The sequence below is a fragment of the Theobroma cacao genome, chromosome 5 (genome assembly GCF_000208745.1).
Source record: "Theobroma cacao cultivar B97-61/B2 chromosome 5, Criollo_cocoa_genome_V2, whole genome shotgun sequence".
Classification (NCBI taxonomy): Eukaryota; Viridiplantae; Streptophyta; class Magnoliopsida; order Malvales; family Malvaceae; genus Theobroma; species Theobroma cacao.
The window spans coordinates 27842476-27861261 of NC_030854.1; the positions used below are offsets into that span (position 1 = coordinate 27842476).

At 34.0% G+C, this 18786-nt stretch overlaps 1 protein-coding gene across 1 annotated transcript; it reads left to right on the plus strand.

Annotated features, from left to right (window-relative positions):
- LOC18599025 (carboxyl-terminal-processing peptidase 3, chloroplastic) lies at nt 613–6162 on the plus strand. The gene is made up of 12 exons (XM_007028806.2): nt 613–1040; nt 1142–1223; nt 1838–1968; nt 2194–2280; nt 2768–2846; nt 3108–3196; nt 3735–3770; nt 4224–4343; nt 4476–4562; nt 4648–4797; nt 5155–5262; nt 5649–6162. Exons 1-12 carry the CDS (start codon nt 702–704, stop codon nt 5892–5894), a joined length of 1554 nt encoding a protein of 517 aa, XP_007028868.2. The 5' UTR covers nt 613–701; the 3' UTR covers nt 5895–6162.

Sequence of the window (18786 nt, forward strand, 5' to 3'; positions counted from 1 at the left end):
AGTATACTAAATCGCAATAGTTAATCTAGCCAATATTATTTTCACTATCAAATTATGAATCAAGAATTAAATATGTTTTTGTATTCTAAATTCTTATTACGGTAGATCTTGAATTAATATAAATTAATTATATATAAAGTTTAACATCTTATAATTTTATAATTTTTTCATAATTAAGGTAATAAGTTAATTTTATCTTGTACTTTGAAAGGGAAAAAAGAGAAAATATTGAAATTCTCATTAAAATAATGAGCAAATAAGTTTTTTGAACGAAAATAATTTTAAGATATTTTGCAATGACAAAAAAAAAAAGAGATTTCCTTTTCAAAATGTCAAATTGCCAAAAATAAACACACACGTGTTCAACTTTTGCACAACTTGTTTTTCTTTTTTTATTTCTCTATTTCTGTTGCTAAATAAAATGCTTTTCTTTTTGTTTTTTTTGAAAACAGTCATGGATTCTTCTTTTCTCAGATACTCAAACACGCAACGCAACAGATCTAATCACCACAAAAACTTCAATAGGATTCATGTGGGCCCGCCCCCACCAGATTCCCACCAGCAAAAAAATAACGGTCAACAATAAAGAGAACCCCCTTCCCTCGCCTTCTTCAGCTCCTTAAAAACTTGAACATTTACTCAGAATCCAAACGTCGATTTTTTTTCTTTACTTCTTTCATTATAGTCCTTGCAAAAGAAAAATGGAACCTCTCTGCTCAAATTTTGATCTCCTGAAATCCTCAAGACCCACTTCGATTCCACTTCTTTCGCATCGATTTTCTTGCTTCAATCGTGGCATTGTCAAAAAATCAAGTGTGTCATTGCCTTGTGCTTCGTATAGTCATGACCCTAACCAGCTTCAAGCGGTTAAGACAGAGGCTCCTTTGCCACAATCCAACGGTCACGATTTGATCAAGTCAATAACGAAAGGGTTTGTCGGTTTTGTTGCGGCAGCCACAGCTCTGGCCTCCGTTTGTTCTGATTCTCCGGCTTTTGCGGAGTCCCTAACCGTCACTTTTCCTGTTTCCCGCACTCAAGAGGTGATTCATTTGTAGTTTTATTGTTTTAGATTTTGTAAACTTTGAATTGGGTTATGACTGATGAAGTTAAATTACTGAGTATAGAAAGGTTTGTCTGCTAGGTGAATACAGTGCAAAGAACTCTTGTGGAAGCTTGGGGGTTGATAAGGGAAACTTTTGTTGACCCAACATATAATCATCAAGGTAATTCGAATGTTTTGAGTTCTTCATTCCTTTTATGTAAATGAGGAATTTCCATGTCTAGCTCCACTAAGAAGTTATATTTACAATCCCTTTTACTGCTTGCTTTTGTTTGTTTCCAAAAGTTAAAAGAAAAAAAGTACGTTTTGGATGCAGAAGCAAGCAATCCTTTTTTTGAAGAATTAAGCATTAACAATTTACTATTCTAATGGCAGAATTAATGGTTCTGCTTTTATGTAAGAATATATGTTATATTTGGTACCATATGTTAGTCAATTGTCCATATTTAATCAATTATGGTTTTAGAAATGCTTTACTGTCCAAGTTGTATTAGAATTAAACACGAGAAGGAAATGACCTTGAAGTTTGGATCTAATAATGTCACCTTCCATTGTGTCTGTCAAAGTGTTCAGGTGCCTTGAACAGTTAAAGGTCCTGAGAAGGAATTCTTAGGCCTGCAAATTCCTTATGGATAAGGAGGTTGCCATAAAGGGTTGGGGAAGGGGAGGAATATATAAGAAAGTATTATGTTTATTTTGTCCCTTCCTTTGGTTGCTTAGGAACTAAGGAATTTTGTATAGTAAGTAAACGAATTCTTGAGAGTTATTGTGTTGCAGACTGGGATTTGAAGCTGCAGCAAACAATGGTGGAAATATTTCCCTTGAAGTCAGCTGATGCAGCATATGGTAAAATCAGAGGAATGCTTTCAACTCTTGGGGATCCCTTCACTCGGATTGTCAGTCCAAAGGTATTACAATCAGCTTCCTTTGGTACTTCAGTTTAGCTAGCATAATTTTACACAATAGTACACAAAAATACTAGGAATATGATGTGCTACTCAGTTTGCTGTCATTTCATCCTGGTTGCTCCTAGGGATACTCAATATTTGGGATGACATTATTTTTCCGATTGATGAATCTATTTCATAGGATTACTGTAGTGCTCTATCTAATGACTATTTTTTCACTTTCAGGAGTACCAAAATTTTAGAATTGGAAGTGATGGAAATTTGCAAGGAGTTGGCCTATTCATAAGTGTTGAACCAAAAACTGGTCATTTGGTTAGTAACACAAATTTAATTGTTTTCATCATTCTTATCACCTGTGCCAGATTGACTTATGGACACTCCTTAGATATAACTTCTCCTTTCCTAATAAAATTTTCTTCTTTACCTATGTTAGATCAAAGCTTAAATTTTTCTCCTGTTGGAGGAGTTATATAAAATTTAGGGCTTTCCAGTGACAAGCAATTTAAATTTGTTTAGTTCATTAATATAATTCATTGGAGATGGATTGCTTTGCTTCAGGATTAATGGAAATTGATTACTATGAATTTCTTTTCAGCGACTTTTCAATTTTCATTCCAACCGTTCATGTGGCCAAACAATGAAAGATTCTCTTTACAGTATTATGTTTTTTTTTTCTTTGCTTCATTATTTGTATCCTGCGGTTGAAATTTGATATTCAATCATGTCTCCCAAAATGTTTCATTTTTGGCATTAATCATAAGTGATGCATTGCCATTATAATTTTATTTAAACTATGCAGGTTGTTTTGTCTTGTGTAGAGGGTAGCCCAGCTGCTCGTGCTGGTATACAAGAGGGAGATGAGTTGATTGAAATTAATGGTACATAAGTTATTAAGCTTCTACCTTTCCCCTTCCAGGGTTACAGAGTATAATTTTATTTAACATATTGTGACTAAATGTATTTAGGACTTGGTCCATTGAGCTGTTTGTTTTTATCATTTCAAATCCTGAATTAAATCCAATCTATCTTTCTTTCTTGAAGACATGATTTATGAGTGCAAAGTCTCTTCCTTTCCAAATGTTGTCTTTTCATTCAAAACTTAACTCTCTCAACTTTTTATGCTGTTTTTGAGACTTCAGGGCAGGGACTTGATGGTGTCGATAGTGAAGCAGCAGCCCTAAGGCTCAGAGGCCATGCTGGAACAACGGTTACAGTAAAGCTCCACTCTGTAATTATCCATTCTCATTCTCTGCGATGTAAATAAAGATTAAATTGTCTTGAGTGACCTGCATAGACCATGATCTTTCTTATCTTGACAGGACATGTAGTGATTTGAGATCATGCTCTTTTATTTTCATTGCATCCAGCTCATATACAGACATGACCTGTGCAGCCAATAAAAATAATAAGTGAAATAAAGAGAGTTTGAATGTTCTATCCTTCCCTTTGTCATGAACTATTAGTCATAACCTCTTTGCATTCATAGTGGATCTAATGCATGCTTCTTCAGAAATCTGGTCCTATGAATACTCTAAGCATGTGTAAGATGGCAATTTGCCACTCCTTTACTTGGTTGAACCTAACTGCCTTTCTTATGTCCCAAAAACATGCAATCTAGCACTGTGAAAGTGCCATAGATGTTTGTATCTGTTTTTCTTAATCCCAGTCTTATGTTTCATTTAACTTTGAATTTTTTGTATACCTTTTGCTAGCCAAAGAATTACCAAAAATGCTTAAAGTAACAAATCCGATGTTCTTTTTACCAGGGAAAAGATTCAGGAAGTGGTTCTTCTATGAAGGAGGTAATAAACCATTCATTATGCAGGCAATACTGTGGTGTTTATCAAGGCTCCATTTGGTTGTTGCTTTTGCTGCTTTATATATATATATATATATTTATGTATGTATGTATGTATGTATGTATATGTACACACACACACACACACACACATACATGATTAAAAATGGCTAACGAATCTTGTTTACTTTTGTATTCAAATGTCTTCATGTTTTTTGCTTCTAGAAGCAAAACTTAAGGCTTCGTTTGGTTTATGCTTGTACTAAGCACAAGTGATTATTGCATGGAGCCTCTCGCCCGTTGAAATTTTAGTGCTATTGAACCTTTAGAAAGGAAGGTTGAAATTTCAATAATAGATCTGTGAAATTTATGCATACACAACCAGATTGTAAACATCATGGAATTGTTTTATACTTTTTGATTAGTTAATCTTGAAACATGGCTCTTCTGCTTGAAGGTCAAACTACCTCGTGAATACATTAGACTCTCTCCAATGTCCAGTACTGTGATCCCTCATAGAACCCCAGATGGCCGCCTAACAAAAACTGGTTATGTGAAGCTGTCAACATTCTCACAGGTAGTAATCCATTAACTAATTTTTTGTGCATGCAAAAAACTTTGTGAAAGAAATGGTCTATAATCATGAATTGTGATTGTCTATTTTACTAGCAGATGAGTTAATAAGAACATTCCCTTTCCTCTTTGACAGAGTGCTGCTACTGATATGAAGAATACAATTCATGATATGGAGAGCCAGGGTGTAAATTCATACATACTGGATTTGCGGAACAACCCAGTTATTTTTCACTCCTATTTTTGTTTATTGAAGATCTTTTTGAGGGAATTTCTTTCCTTAAATTTTCTCTCAAATCACTGTGCAGGGAGGTCTAGTTAAAGCTGGACTTGATGTTGCCCAGATATGGCTAGAAGGGAATGAGACTCTCGTGAACACAATTGATCGTGATGGGCATATGTCACCCATCAACATGGTGAATGGCCATGCTGTAACGCATGATCCTCTCATTGTTCTTGTGAGTGTCAATGCTTGACATTTAAAATTTTCCTAACAGGAACCACCTAGTTAATTCATCTTTTTCTGTTCTTTCTTTTGGTGTGTATGTGTGTGTGTGTGCATAATCACTCTGAAGATCAGATGAATTATACGACCAGAAACAACATACTCTTCAGAGTATAACATGAATTAATTTTATAGCTGGATATCCAAATTGATATCCTTTTAGAATGTTTTGCTAATTTTTGGTAGATTGTTGCAGTCTCCTGGAAATTTGTAGGAAAATTCTGTATGTCTTTTGCAACTGTTATATTTTTACCGTCCATTATGCCTTGAAAGTTCTTAACAGCAATTTTATCTTTATTATTTGCAAAAGGTGAATGAGGGAAGTGCAAGTGCTAGTGAGATTTTGGCAGGTGCGCTACATGACAATGGTCGGGCTATCCTTGTGGGCCACAAAACTTTTGGCAAAGGGAAAATTCAGGTATGTTTAATTTTCAATTGTTAAAAGGTAATTCATCTTTCCATTGCTCGTCTCATTACTCAGGACATTGGTTAAAACTGGTGGATAACTATCCCAAAAGGATTGCACTCAATTGAAACTTGGGAGCACTGTCAATGCCTGTGATTAAATTCATTTTGGCAGCCTAACCCCTCTGTTCTTGAATGACTAACAATACAACCCCTTTGTTGAAGTCTTGAATGACTAGTTTTAATCCTACAAGTGATAGATCCCATTCCAATTAAGTTTTCTAAGAGTGCTTGAATGTTATTCGTTACTGAACTTGGCCACTAACTCTGTCAACTCTGGATGAACCCTTAATTGTTCAAAGCTTATTTGGCATTGTTTCTGAACGAGTTTTGCTGCAGAGTGTGACAGAGCTACATGACGGATCTGCTCTCTTTGTTACGGTTGCAAAGTATCTATCACCTGCTCTTCATGACATAGATCAGGTTGGGATAATGCCTGATGTTCAATGCACAACTGACATGCTCACATCACCCAAGGGAACATTGATGGAGAAAAGCTCAGTTTCATCTCTGGAAGCTGATTCTTGCATCATGGTAGCAGAGCATGAGTTGGACATTCAAGAGTCCAAAGGAACAGCTTCTTGAAATGCATGATTGTGCAGGAATCAAACTTTTAGGTCCTAGAAACAAGATGTATAAATCCCAAAGGAAGAAAATAAACTTTATGTTGTATCACCTTGTACATTTGATTGTAACTTGTATATTGGTACGACTTAGACTAAACATTGCACCGCTCCTGCGACTTGCATGAGCCAGGCCCATATGCTGGGGAAAGTAGCAAAATCTAGGCAGATGATTTGTATGCATAATAAACCATACATTAATGGGGAAAGAAGTCGTGTTCATTTTTTCATTGTTCTTTGTTTTTAACTTGCAAGAAGTTCTATCAATTCCGGCTGCATATCCTGGTGTTCATCACTGCATCTATTCATTCCAGCGGTATATATTGGGGTATGATTGGAATGTCTTTATTAATGGGAGAATCAGAGATGGGTTATTGTGATCATGGTGTAAATAGTGGAAGAGAGGATCTCTTAGGGCGTTGCACTTGCCCATGCTAGCATATCAACAGATGCCCTGATTTTGTCTGAAAGAAAAATCAAAGGACATCTAGCTACACCTTCTAATAGATAGTAAACTCCTTAAAGGAGAGGCATGTTAGCGAGGAAATCATTATTTTCCTCAGGATTCCTCTAGATAGAGATCTGTCGTAATTAGCCATGGCAATAGGAATTATGTCACTATCTAACTGGAATCCTATTCCACAACTTGCTCCGCCAATACTTCCTGCCAAGCTTCGCGTCTATTATTTGTCATTCCTCATACCTTTGCTGTAATTGCTCTGTGATGACAATAACGCCACCAAATAACAGGGGATAAACACCTGCAACCATTGCATAGAGCAAGCTGAGTGCTCAACATCCAGCCAATTTTTTCAGACAAGTTCATAGTACTTTTCTAAAACCATCCTTTTGCAGGAGAAAATGATATGGTTGCTCTTACTCCTCATGGCTGTAATACAGCGCATAAGCTTCCTACAAATGCAGTGTTCCCGTGTGGTGTACATGGAAACATATCCCAATTGTATAATTTTATTCGTTAACTTTCATCCTACAGCCCACTCGAGCGCTGCTGCGTCTTAGCTGCATAAGAACATAAATTTTAAGCTCCTGCAACTTAGAGGCAGAGAAAACAAACCCAATTTTAGCTCCCATTTTCTACTTCCACATCTGTTTATTGTGTGATTCCACCATGATCAGAGTTCACTACCTTCATTTTTTGTGGCAATCAAAAGTTCAGAACACACGATAAAGAAGATTATCAGTAACAAAACATTGTCTGTGGCAGATGCTTCTGAAGATAAAATAAGGAAAGAGATAAAGGCTACTGTATGTAGCCATTGTTTAGTTGGAAGGGGTATTGATATAGCAAAAACAAGAAACAAAATAAAGTCTTTCTAGCTTGAAAGAACTGTAAGTAGCAAATATCCAATCAACAAAAATATTCTAGACAACAAATATAATTATGAATACACAAAATAAAATCACAAGAAAACACAATTTTTTAACGTGAAAAATCCCCTCAATGTGAGATGTAAAAACCATCGGACCTAATCCAGAAATGTAATCCACTATAAAAAATCATTGAGTACAGCAGAGAGTTATTCAGCAATTCTAAAACTTACAACAGCCCTTATTGACTATAAACAAAATGGAAATCATTAAGTAACAATATATAAAACTCAAAATAAAGAGTATCAAAGCCCAACACAGACAGGAGAAAAATGCAATATGACTGTACAGATTGAAGCTCACAATGTCAAGAACAACATACTAAAATTTATTCAAAATCGGATCACAAATTGCCTTCTAATCGATACCACAAAGCAAGTAAAAACTTTTCTCTCAATTCTTCTTTGTCAGCACTTTTTGTCTCATTTAAAAAAAAATACAAATCTCTAATCCTAAAAAGCAAAAACCTTTTTTTTTTATTATTGATTTAAGTTGTGAGCTCCACTTGAGGAGGACCCATAACAAACTCTTCCTCCGACTCAAGTGAAGGCAACTACCAAACCAACAATCAAACGACAAGCTTTGAACTTCCTCCTCGATAGATTCTTTGTCAACATGTCTGAACCATTATTATCTATGTGAATCTTTGCAAGTTCCAACAACTTAGAGCACGGAACATCATGTATCTAGTGATATCGCATATCAATATGTTTAGATCTATCATGGAAAATAGGATTCTTGTTGAGATGGATAGCACTCTAACTATTACAAAACAAAACATATCTTTGTAATGTAAAACTAAGTTCATGAACTAAGTTAATCCAAAGCAATTCTTTACAGCTTCAGTAGTAGTAGTAGACAAAACAACGCATTTTTGCAATCTACATTGCCAATCCACAGCTCCCCCTGCAAAGGTAATCAAATAACTAGAAGTAGACTTTCTAAAGTCAACATCCCCAGCCATGTTTGAATCTGTGTAACCACAAAGAACAAGTTTCCCAATTCCAAAATAGATCTTCAAACTAGAAGCCCCTCGAAGATATCTCAAAATCCACTTCACAACTTTCTAGTGCTTTCTACCAGGATTTGAAAGAAAACGACCAACCACACCAACTACATGAGCTATATAAAGCCTTGTGCAAACCATTACATACATCAAACTTCTTGTTGTGGATGCATAAGGAACATGTTGCATGTCTTTTTTCTCTTTATCACTAGAAGGAGACTATCTAACACTAAATTTAAAGTGAGTAGAAAGAGGTGTACTTACCACTGTAGCTTTATCCATGTGAAACCATTGAAGTACTTTCTCAATATACTTTTCTTCAGACAACCATAGCTTCTTAGTCTCTTTGTCACGGATGATCCGCATGCCCAGGATCTGTTTTGCTGGTCTTAATGCTTTTATTGCAAAAGACATACCAAGCTCCTTTTTCAATCTGTCAATTCTAGAAGAATTATGACCAACAATCAACATGTCATCAACATAGAGCAACAAAATGATAAAGTCATTGTCAAAAAAATTTTGCACAAACACACAATGATCATAATTAGTCTTCTTGAATCCTTGTTGGATCAAAACAAACTCAAACTTCTTATACCACTGCCTCGACACTTGTTTCAAGCCATACAAACTTTTCTTTAACTTGCCAACATAGTTTTCTTTGTTCTTCATCACAAAACCCTCCGGTTGCTCCATGTAGATCTTTTCCTCAAAATCACCATGAAGGAAAATGGTTTTCACATCTATCTATTCAACCTCTAAATCAAGATTAGCTGCTAAACCAAGAACAACTCAGATGGAAGACATTTTAACAACTGGCAATAAGATCTCCTCAAAACCAATTTCCTTTTTTTTTTTGTCTAAAACCTTTGACAACTAATCTGGCTTTGTATTGTGGATTAGAAGAATTCTCTTCATTCTTCAATCTTTACACCTATCGATTTTACAAAGCCTTTCTGTCCTTAGGCAACTTGACCAACTCAAAAGTATGATTGCCAAGCAAAGATTTCATCTTATCTTTCATAGTTGCAGCCCATTCTACTTTTTGCTTATTTTCCATAGACTTTCTTAGCACTTATGTTCTCCCTCATCAGTGAGAAGCACATATTCATTAGGTAAGTAGCAAGTAGAAGGAATTTGCTGTCTAACAGACTTTCTAAGTTAAATAGCAAGTTCATCAATAACCTCATGAACAAGAGCATCAACCTCATCAGTAACATCATCATGATTATTCTCAATTTGATCATTAGGAGTATAATTCTCTACATCAACTTGATCACCAAACTCAACTACATCATACATATGTGTCTCAAGAACTACGTAAAGATCAATTAAGCCATTAATACTTGGAAACTTTGACTTCTCTACCTTATCAATATTTTGAATAGTTTGATCTTCCATGAAAACAACATCATGACTTCTGACAAGCTTCTTTTCAATTAGATCATATAGCCTATAGCTAAATTCATCATGGCCATAGCTAATGAAGATACATTGTGTTGTCTTGACATCTGACTTGGATCTTTCATTTTTGGGCACATGTACAAATGTTTTATAACCAAACACATGCAAGTGATCATAAGAAACATCTTTACCTTACCACACTCTGTTAAGAACATCAGCCTGCAAAGTAACAACAAGAGATAAATTAATAACATGTGCAACAATATATAAAGCCTCACCTTTAAAAGATCTAGGCAACTTTGTTTCTAAAAGCAAACATCTAACTCTCTTCATCAATGCCTTGGTCATCTTTTATGTTAGGCCATTCAGTTAAGGAGTTTTAAAAGGCATCCTCTGGTGTCTAATACCCTACTGTTTGTGGTATTCATGAAACCACAATATTCACCACCATTATCAAGACAAATACATTTCAGTTTCTTTCTTGTGTCTTTTTCAATAGAAGCCTGAAACTGTTTAAAGACACCAAGTACTTGGTCCTTAGTCTTCAAGACATAAACCCAAAGTTTTCTTGAATGGCCATCGATGAAAGTCGAAAAGTAAAGTGCACCACCAAATATATTTATCTTTATCGAACCACAGACATTTGAATGCACCATCTTAAGCAACGCTAATTTTTTGCAAATGGGATGACTCTTAAAAGAGACTTTATTCTATTTCCCAGCCAAACAGTGAGTACATTTTTCTAATCTTGCACCTTCAACCTTGAAAATAGATTCTTCTTGGTTAAACAATTAAGTCCATTCTCACTATGTGACTAAGCCTCTTATGCCATAACTTTGAAGAGTTGTCATTGTTAATTGCATTAACAATATCAGTAGAGACTAAAAGCTTGGTTAGCACAAACCAGAACGCCTTTTTCCACATCTCATAATCAAAGAACCTTTAGTGAGTTTCCATTTTCCACCACTAAAGGTATTAAAATAACCCTTATCATCAAAAACACCAACAGGAATCAGATGTAAATAGATGTTTGGTGAGTGTTTAACATTGTTTAAAAATAGTTTTGTCATAATACTAGTTTCCACACAAACAGTTCCAACGCCAATCACCCTTGACACACCATTATTACCATCCTTAAAACCTCTTAATCACCCATGGTATAAAATGTGAAGAAATCCCTCTTTGATGTCACATAGGAACCAAAGCCACTATTGACAAACCAGCTTGTCTCATCACAAACAACATTAATCAAATTTTTATTGAGAACAGTCACAAGATCTTCTATAGTAATGGTGGGAACACAATCATCATTGTCACTATCTTTGTTTTCTTGCTTGCCCTCATTGTTCTTGTTCTCTTTTTTTAATTGACAACAAAATATATTGATATGTCCCTTTTTACCACAATGATGACATTCGAGATTTTTATACTTAGACTTTGATTGACTTTTATTCTTGCTTTTACCTCTATTGTTTCATCCTTGATCCCTTTCTTTGTTTCTCCCCCTATTTTCAGTAACAAGGACCTTAAAACTTTGAAGTTGATGCCTCTTGAGTTCTTTGTCTCACCTCTTCATTTAAGACAGTAGTTTTTACATAGTCCATGGTAACAAAACCACTAGAAGCAAAACTAGTCAAAGTCACATGGAGATTTTCCCAAGAATCAGGTAGAGTATTAAGCAACCAAAGTTTTAAATTTTCATTGTCAAATTTGACACCCATGCCAAACAGCTAGTTAAAACACCTTTGAAATTCACTCAAATGATCAAAGATAGAACTACCTTCCTTCTACCTCAAATTCATAGTCTGTTTCAACAAAAAGAATTTATTATTGCAGTTTTAAAGGCATACAAGGTCTCAAGCTTTTCCACAAAGTTTTGACATGTGAATCATTGGCAATATGATTCAAAACATTGTCATCTATCCATTATCGAATAAAATCATAAACCATCTCATGCTCGAAAGCCCATTCATCAGAGTTAGTCTCAAGTTTTTAAGTAGCAAATATTGGTAAATGTAGCTTTTTCACATATAGTAAATCTTTCATCTTTCCTTTCCACTTATGATAATTTGTGCCATTCAACTTGGTCATTCTATTATAATTAGGCTCCGTATTTCTATCAAGCTAAACCCACAAATAAGGAATCTGTTTTGATACTAGATTTTAGGAAAAGGTATTGATATAACGCAAGCAACGATACAAAATAAAGCTTTTCCCGCTTGAAAGAACCTGTTAAGAGCAAATATCTAACCAACAAAAATATCTCAAACAATAGATATAGTTATGAATGCACGAAATAAAACCACAAGAAAACACACGATTTTTTAAACATGGAAAAGGAAAACAAGAAAACCCCCTCAATGTGAGAGGTAAAAACCACGAAATCTAGTCTAGAAAAGTAATTCATTATAAAAGATCAATGAGTACATCAAAGAGTCATCCAACAATTCTAGAACTTACAACAACCCTTACTCATTATCAACAAATGGAAATCACCAGGCAACAATACATAAAACCCAAAATAAAAGGTATCACAGCCCAACAAATAGAAAAGAGAAAAATGCAATTTGACCATACAAATTGAAGCTCACAATATCAAAAACATCACATTGAAATTTCATCAAAATTGGACTCTAAATCACCTTCTGATCGATACCACAAAGCAAGCTAAAAATTTTCTCCTAATTCTTTTTTTTCGACACTTTTTTCTCACTTTAAAAAAAAAAAAACAAATCTCTAATCCTAAAAAGCATAAGCCCCCCTTTTTTTTTATTCATTTAAGTTGTGGGTTCCACTTAAGGAGGACCCACAACAAAAGGAAATTAATAGAGGAACAAGATTTGTTTTGATAAATGACGCATTATATTCATATAAAACAACCATTTTTATACAGAGTGGAAAGTTACATGCATAACACTTGTCAAGGCATGGATTACAAGTGTTAATAAGTTAAAAAGAAGTTAACAGGCAATAACTCCACATCTAGATTGATTTAACCAGCAATGAACACTTACAAACATACTTGTACTAAGTATTGATACGACACATGTTGAACACACATACCATGCAAGCATTATTCTTAACACCCCTCCTTAATGCTTGCATTCTTCACCATAAGCATTCTCAATTATGTCCAAACTTAGCCTTGGAGAATGGTTTCTCATAATGTTAATAGCTTGATCATCATACGAGCAATATTATATGAGAATTTCACCTTTTTTTTGTACATCCCTCAAGGCATGATATTTTACATGACTGTGTTTAGTTCTCCCATGAAAGATTGGATTTTAGGCTATTGATATGGCAAATTTGTTGTCCACAAACACTTTGTTAGGATTTATCAACGACATTCCTAGATCAAATAGAATTTTTCTCAATCATATTCCCTAATTTGTAGTTACAACAACTGCTACTTACTTGGCTTTTGCTAAGGATTATGCCATTGATTCTTGCTTGTATGAATTCCATGAAAACACTCCATTTTCAAGAGTCAATACATATCCAAATGTACTTTTTTAGTATCATCAATACTACCTCCCCAATCATTGTCAAAAAATCCCACAAGTTCAACTGTTTTAACCTGTATGAATGTGACACCATAACTTTCCATACCTTTTAGATACCTTAAAATCCTTTTGGCTATTGTAAAATGTGGTTGACATGGCTGTTGCACAAATTGTGACAAGCAACTGATGGAAAACATAAGTTCTGGCTAAGTTGAACATATATAGAGAAAGTAACCTATTAAACTTCTATATTCACTGGGATTGTAGAGCATGTTACCAAAGTTAATTGAAATTTTCTCATTAGCATTAAGAGGAGTTTCAGTTGTCCTACAATTACTCATGTTGAATCATTTCAAAACCTCTGTTATATAATTTTATTGAGTTGGGTGAATACCATTCCTAGTTTATGGCACTTCATTGCTAACTTAAGTTTACTAATTCCATCTATGTTTGCAGCTGTTATCAAGAGATTATCAACATATAATGACACTATTAAAGAATTCGCAGTACATCCCATCACATATAGTGTGGCCTTATTCAAGCTTTTGTGGAATCCTTTATTCAGCAAATAAGAGTCAATCCTACGGTACCACAAACATGGTGCTTGCTTTAACCCATATAAGGCTTTATGCAAGCTATACACCTTGTTTTTATTAGCTTATACTTCAAATCCTATGGGTTGTTCCATATATATCTTTTTATTCAGTTTGCCATTTAAAAATGCAGACTTAACATTTAGCGAAAGACTTTCCAACCATGAGCTGTTGATAGTGTCTAGAGAAGCTTGATAGCATCCAATCTTGCTACAAAAGCAAAAGTATCAAAATAATCCACTCATGACATTTGAGAAAAAACCTACGCTACGAGTCTCGCTTTGTATTTTTTTAGAGAACCATCTGTATTCATCTTCTTCTTAAAGATCCATTTGATGTGAATCACTTGTTTATGTTTTGGTCCATCTATAAGAGTCCAAGTCTTGTTTTTCTCAATCATTGCAATTTTTTCTCTCATAGCAGATCTCTATGCCTTGTGAAATACAGCTTCATCAAATGAGGTAGGTTTTGCTATTGCAACTTGACACTTTTTGTATATGTTTTGAGTAGAGTGAGAACCCATACAAAAGTTTCATCAGTAACCTTATCCAGATCAAGTTCACCACTGTCATCATTCTAACTTTGAACAACAGCACTTGATTATTTGATTTTCTTCTTATTTCAAACCCAATTGAGTTGTTCATCAAATGTGACATCTCTGCTAATGGAAATATTTTCGAAGTCAATCTAATATATGTGATAGGCTTTTGATTGCAGGTTGTACCCTATAAATATTCCTTTCACCACTTTAAACTGCAATTTATCCCTTAGCACATTAGGGACAAGCTAATAACAAAGGCACTTAAAAAATGTAGATGACTTGATGGTTTTCTTTCGAGTCAGGCTTCAAACGGAGTCACAATTCTTAAAGCTTTTGTGGGGAGAATGTTCAACAAATATATAGCTGTATTCGCTACTTTCACCCAAAAGCTCTTTGGTAGCTCCTTTTCAAATAAAAAAACACTTGATCATCTTTATCATAGTTATGTTTTTTCTCTCACTAACTCCATTTTGTTAAGGAGTGTAAAAAGCTATGAGTTGACATTGAATGCTTTCTTTCTCAAGATATTGAGAGAACTCTAAAAACTTGTACTCTCCACCATTGTCAGATCTAAGACTTTTAATTTTTCTCCCAAATTATTGTTGTACTTAGGCCTTAAACTTCAAAACAAAATTAAACACTTTGGATTTATGTTTCATAAAATAAATCCAACACATTCTGGAAGCTTCATCAATGAAGATTAAGAAGAACTTGCTTCCATTTAGATATTCTTCACTCATAGGGCTTTTTATGTTAGTGTGCACTAGTTCAATCTTTTGGGTTGCTTTACTTAATCAAGTAGAGGGAAAAGGCTTCCTAGTTGATTTCCTAAACTAACATGTATTACAAACTTGGTTTGATTTGGTTAAGGAAAACAAATTCTCCATCAAGCCTAACATGCTAGCCTATAGCAAGGAACTAAGATCACAATGCCTAAACCATTTATACCTAAGGGTTGTCATATTCGATTTTACCTTAGAAGCTAGATAATTGATAACTCTATGATATAGAGTTATTTGAGCTTAATTTTGATAGTAATTTAGCTTAGTTCTTTTAGTAATGCATAGAAATTAGTAGGTTTTATTTAATTATTTTAAATTAGTTAATTTAGGTGAGTCAATCTAATCTTAGTTAATTTTATACTTAATTTGGTGTTAATGTGATTAAGATAGGTTGTTATTGATTTATTTGTTCTTTTGTAAGTCTTTGATGGAAGAAGAATTTTAGTGGAAGAAGAAGAACAATTTTAAAGTGTAGACCTCCACTGCACATGTTTTGGTATTTTAACTATAAATCTCTCTAAAGAGCTCCAAATGAAGTAATTCTTGAACCATTGGAAAGGTAAGAGAAAATGATACAATTTTCATATTTACCACTTGACCCATTTCGATCTGAAAAGTGGTTAAAAATCTTATTGAAGTTGATACACTATAGTAGTCCTTGAGCAATTATGATTTCTGCTAATTAATTGGTCGAGGCTGTAACCCATGTACTCTGATGAGGAAATCCTAATTGGAATTGACTCCTTCACCCAACTTGACCTAACTTCAAAGTACTATAAAAACAACCTTTTCCAAGGACTTTTAAAAGAGAGAACAAAACACCAAATTGAGAGCTGAAAATCAAGCCATAAAATTAAAGAAAAGTCTCGTTGGAGCTAAAGAAGAAATTCAAGAAATCAAGAAGATTTGGAGATCAAGAATTCAACTCATTGGGTTCCTTTTATCTTTTTGTTGTTATTTTATTTTCTTGATTTTAGTTTTGATGATTAGCTTTAATTTGATGATGATATGTGACTTGATGAGGAACTAAATTGTTTATATAAAATTATGATTGAACTCAATATGTAGTATGTTTTAGTTATCTTTCTTTTGCTTATATTTGATGGATTTAAGTTGCTTATTTTATTCTGATATTAATGCTTCTAATTGCCTGATCTCCAATTAGATTGAATTGGAAACCTAGGTTAAACCTTGACAAAGGAGATTTAGGAAAACCTTGAATAGAATAACATATGATCAAATGTACAAAGTTGATTAGGTGATTTAATTTTCATATAGGGTAGACATACACTTATAAGCCATACGTAGCCTAAATTAGAGCACAAACTTAATGATCTTTCTTCAATTTAATTTGCATAGACATATAGTAAATTAATTAGGAGATTTATTTTTATGAGAAACTCAATAGAGGCTTATAAATAATTTAGGACTTTAGGTTAAAAACTTAATCCATTAATCTGAGTTAAAAGAGAGAGACAATATTTAGATGAAGTATTGAGTGATATCATAATCTTAGATCTGGTAATCACTAGAAGTTAATAAAATAATTTTGCTAATATATTTTAGATTAGTTATTAGTTTGATTAGTTTTAATTTTAATTTTAATTGTTTGGATAAAATTAGGGTGTGTTAATTTTAGTAGTTAACAGTAGAAATTAAAATAACTCTCTATGGGAACAATACCCTACTTTATCATTATATTACTTGTTAACGATACGTGTACTTGTGTGAGAGATCAACAACAATAATAAACATCTTCCTAACTCATAGGAAAGCATTTTCTTTTCATGGTAACATTTATAACAAACTCACCCGATGGATCATATACACAATACATGATTTATCTTTAAAATGCAAGACATAACCATCATCCACCATTTAGCCTACACTTAGGAGATTTTGAGCATTATCAGGAACAAACAACAATTTTGTGACATACTTGATTCCCAGAGAGGTTTGAATGATGATTGTACCTTTCCCTACTGTATATAGATACTTGCCATCGCCTATTTCAACACTAAATCAATGTATAGTATCAAGTTTAGTAAAGAGCTCCTTGTTAGAAGTCATGTGATTTGAACAACCATTGTCCAACAACCATTGATTCAAGTCAACTATCTTAAGTCATGTTAAGGTCTTGAACAATTGCTCTTCAGCAACATCAACCTTCTCATTTGCTTAGGGTGCCTAATCATGCTTTTTTGGTTTATTTTTACATACCTTCTCAATGTGACCTTATTGGTTACAGGCACGACACTTTACACTGGGTTTAAACTAATAGTAGGCCTTTGAATGATTCATTTTCTTCCAATGAGAACACATCTAGAACTAGTTTTTCTTCCTATGAGTTTTGTTATATTGAACCCTTTCTTTTTCTTTCTCCTTCTAATTAGTTTAGCCTTTTTTTATGCTTGACTCACCTTCAACTTTCCCTTTCATCTTTGTTAATAAAGTGTTCTCAATTGCATTATCAACTCACATTGCTCTCTTTTTCTTTATAGCTTCGAGTGTTTTCACTACATAAGTAAGAATTAAAGTTGAGAAGTCTTTTGACCCTTCTAATGATAAAATCATAGATTTAAATCTTTTTGGTAGAGACACAAGGACCTTTTGGACTACACGACTTTCAAAAAAAATTCTCTCCCAATAATTGCACCTGGTTCACCATTCGCATGGTTTTGTTAATGTATTCTTTAACATTTTCAGTGTCCTTCATTCTCAAGGTCTCAAACTCCCTCAATAAATTTATCATCCGTATCTGTTTTATCCTTTTTAAGCCTTGGAATTCCTAATTAAGTTTGTCCCATGCATCGTTTGTTGATTTGGATCCCATTATCTTTGTAAATATGGCATCTGAAATAGCTCCATAAATACATGCTAATGCTTTGTAACGCTTAGCAACTTCTGTGTTATGTTGCTTAATCTGTGTGAGGGTTGTAGTCTTTCTCATGATAGATACCTCACCCCCAGTGTCAAGCCCAGCTCTATAATATACTTGCCATGTCACTCATGTACTTGATAGCATGTCTGCGTACTTGGATGCCTTGAAAAATTGTTAAAAGTCGATATTGTACCTAGTGGTACAATTAAGTTGATTAAAGCCTCGAACTAGTCTAAATAGAGATTTTAGGATGTATTTGGGAGTTATTGAACCCTAAAATGTCTTAATATGGTGATTTGGAGTTCGAGGATTGATTTTGAGTCTAATTGGAAATTTTTATAATGTAGGGGTAAAATGGTCATTTTACCACCCAAGGGCAAAATTGGAATGTTGGAAGAGATGTTTGACCAAGTTTGACTAGTTGGAACATAATTTGAATTTGAGAAGTGAAAATTTTCAATTCCGAGCATAAGGGCAAAACGGTCATTTTAAGTGTCCACGAGGACGTAATTGGAATTTTTGAAATTTTACACCACCATGACACTTGTCAAGCCCATGAATTTCACCTATTATCATTTTTATATCTTGGATAATTAAGGTATTATATGTGGTGGTTAGAGAATGCTTAATTGTTAAGTTTTAACCATGGACCAATCAAGTGGCGACATGTGTCAAGTTTTTTTTTTTTTTATAATTTCCTTTATAAACCAGCATAAACCTTTCCCAATTCACTCTTCATTGTCGTGGAAGCCAAA

Coding starts and splice junctions, on each gene's coding strand:
- LOC18599025 (XM_007028806.2), top strand. CDS start 702: ATGGAACCTCTCTGCTCAAATTTTGATCTCCTGAAATCCTCAAGACCC. Junction 3,197..3,734: donor TTACAGTAAAGCTCCACTCT/GTAATTATCCAT, acceptor TCTTTTTACCAG/GGAAAAGATTCAGGAAGTGG. Junction 4,563..4,647: donor TGGATTTGCGGAACAACCCA/GTTATTTTTCAC, acceptor ATCACTGTGCAG/GGAGGTCTAGTTAAAGCTGG.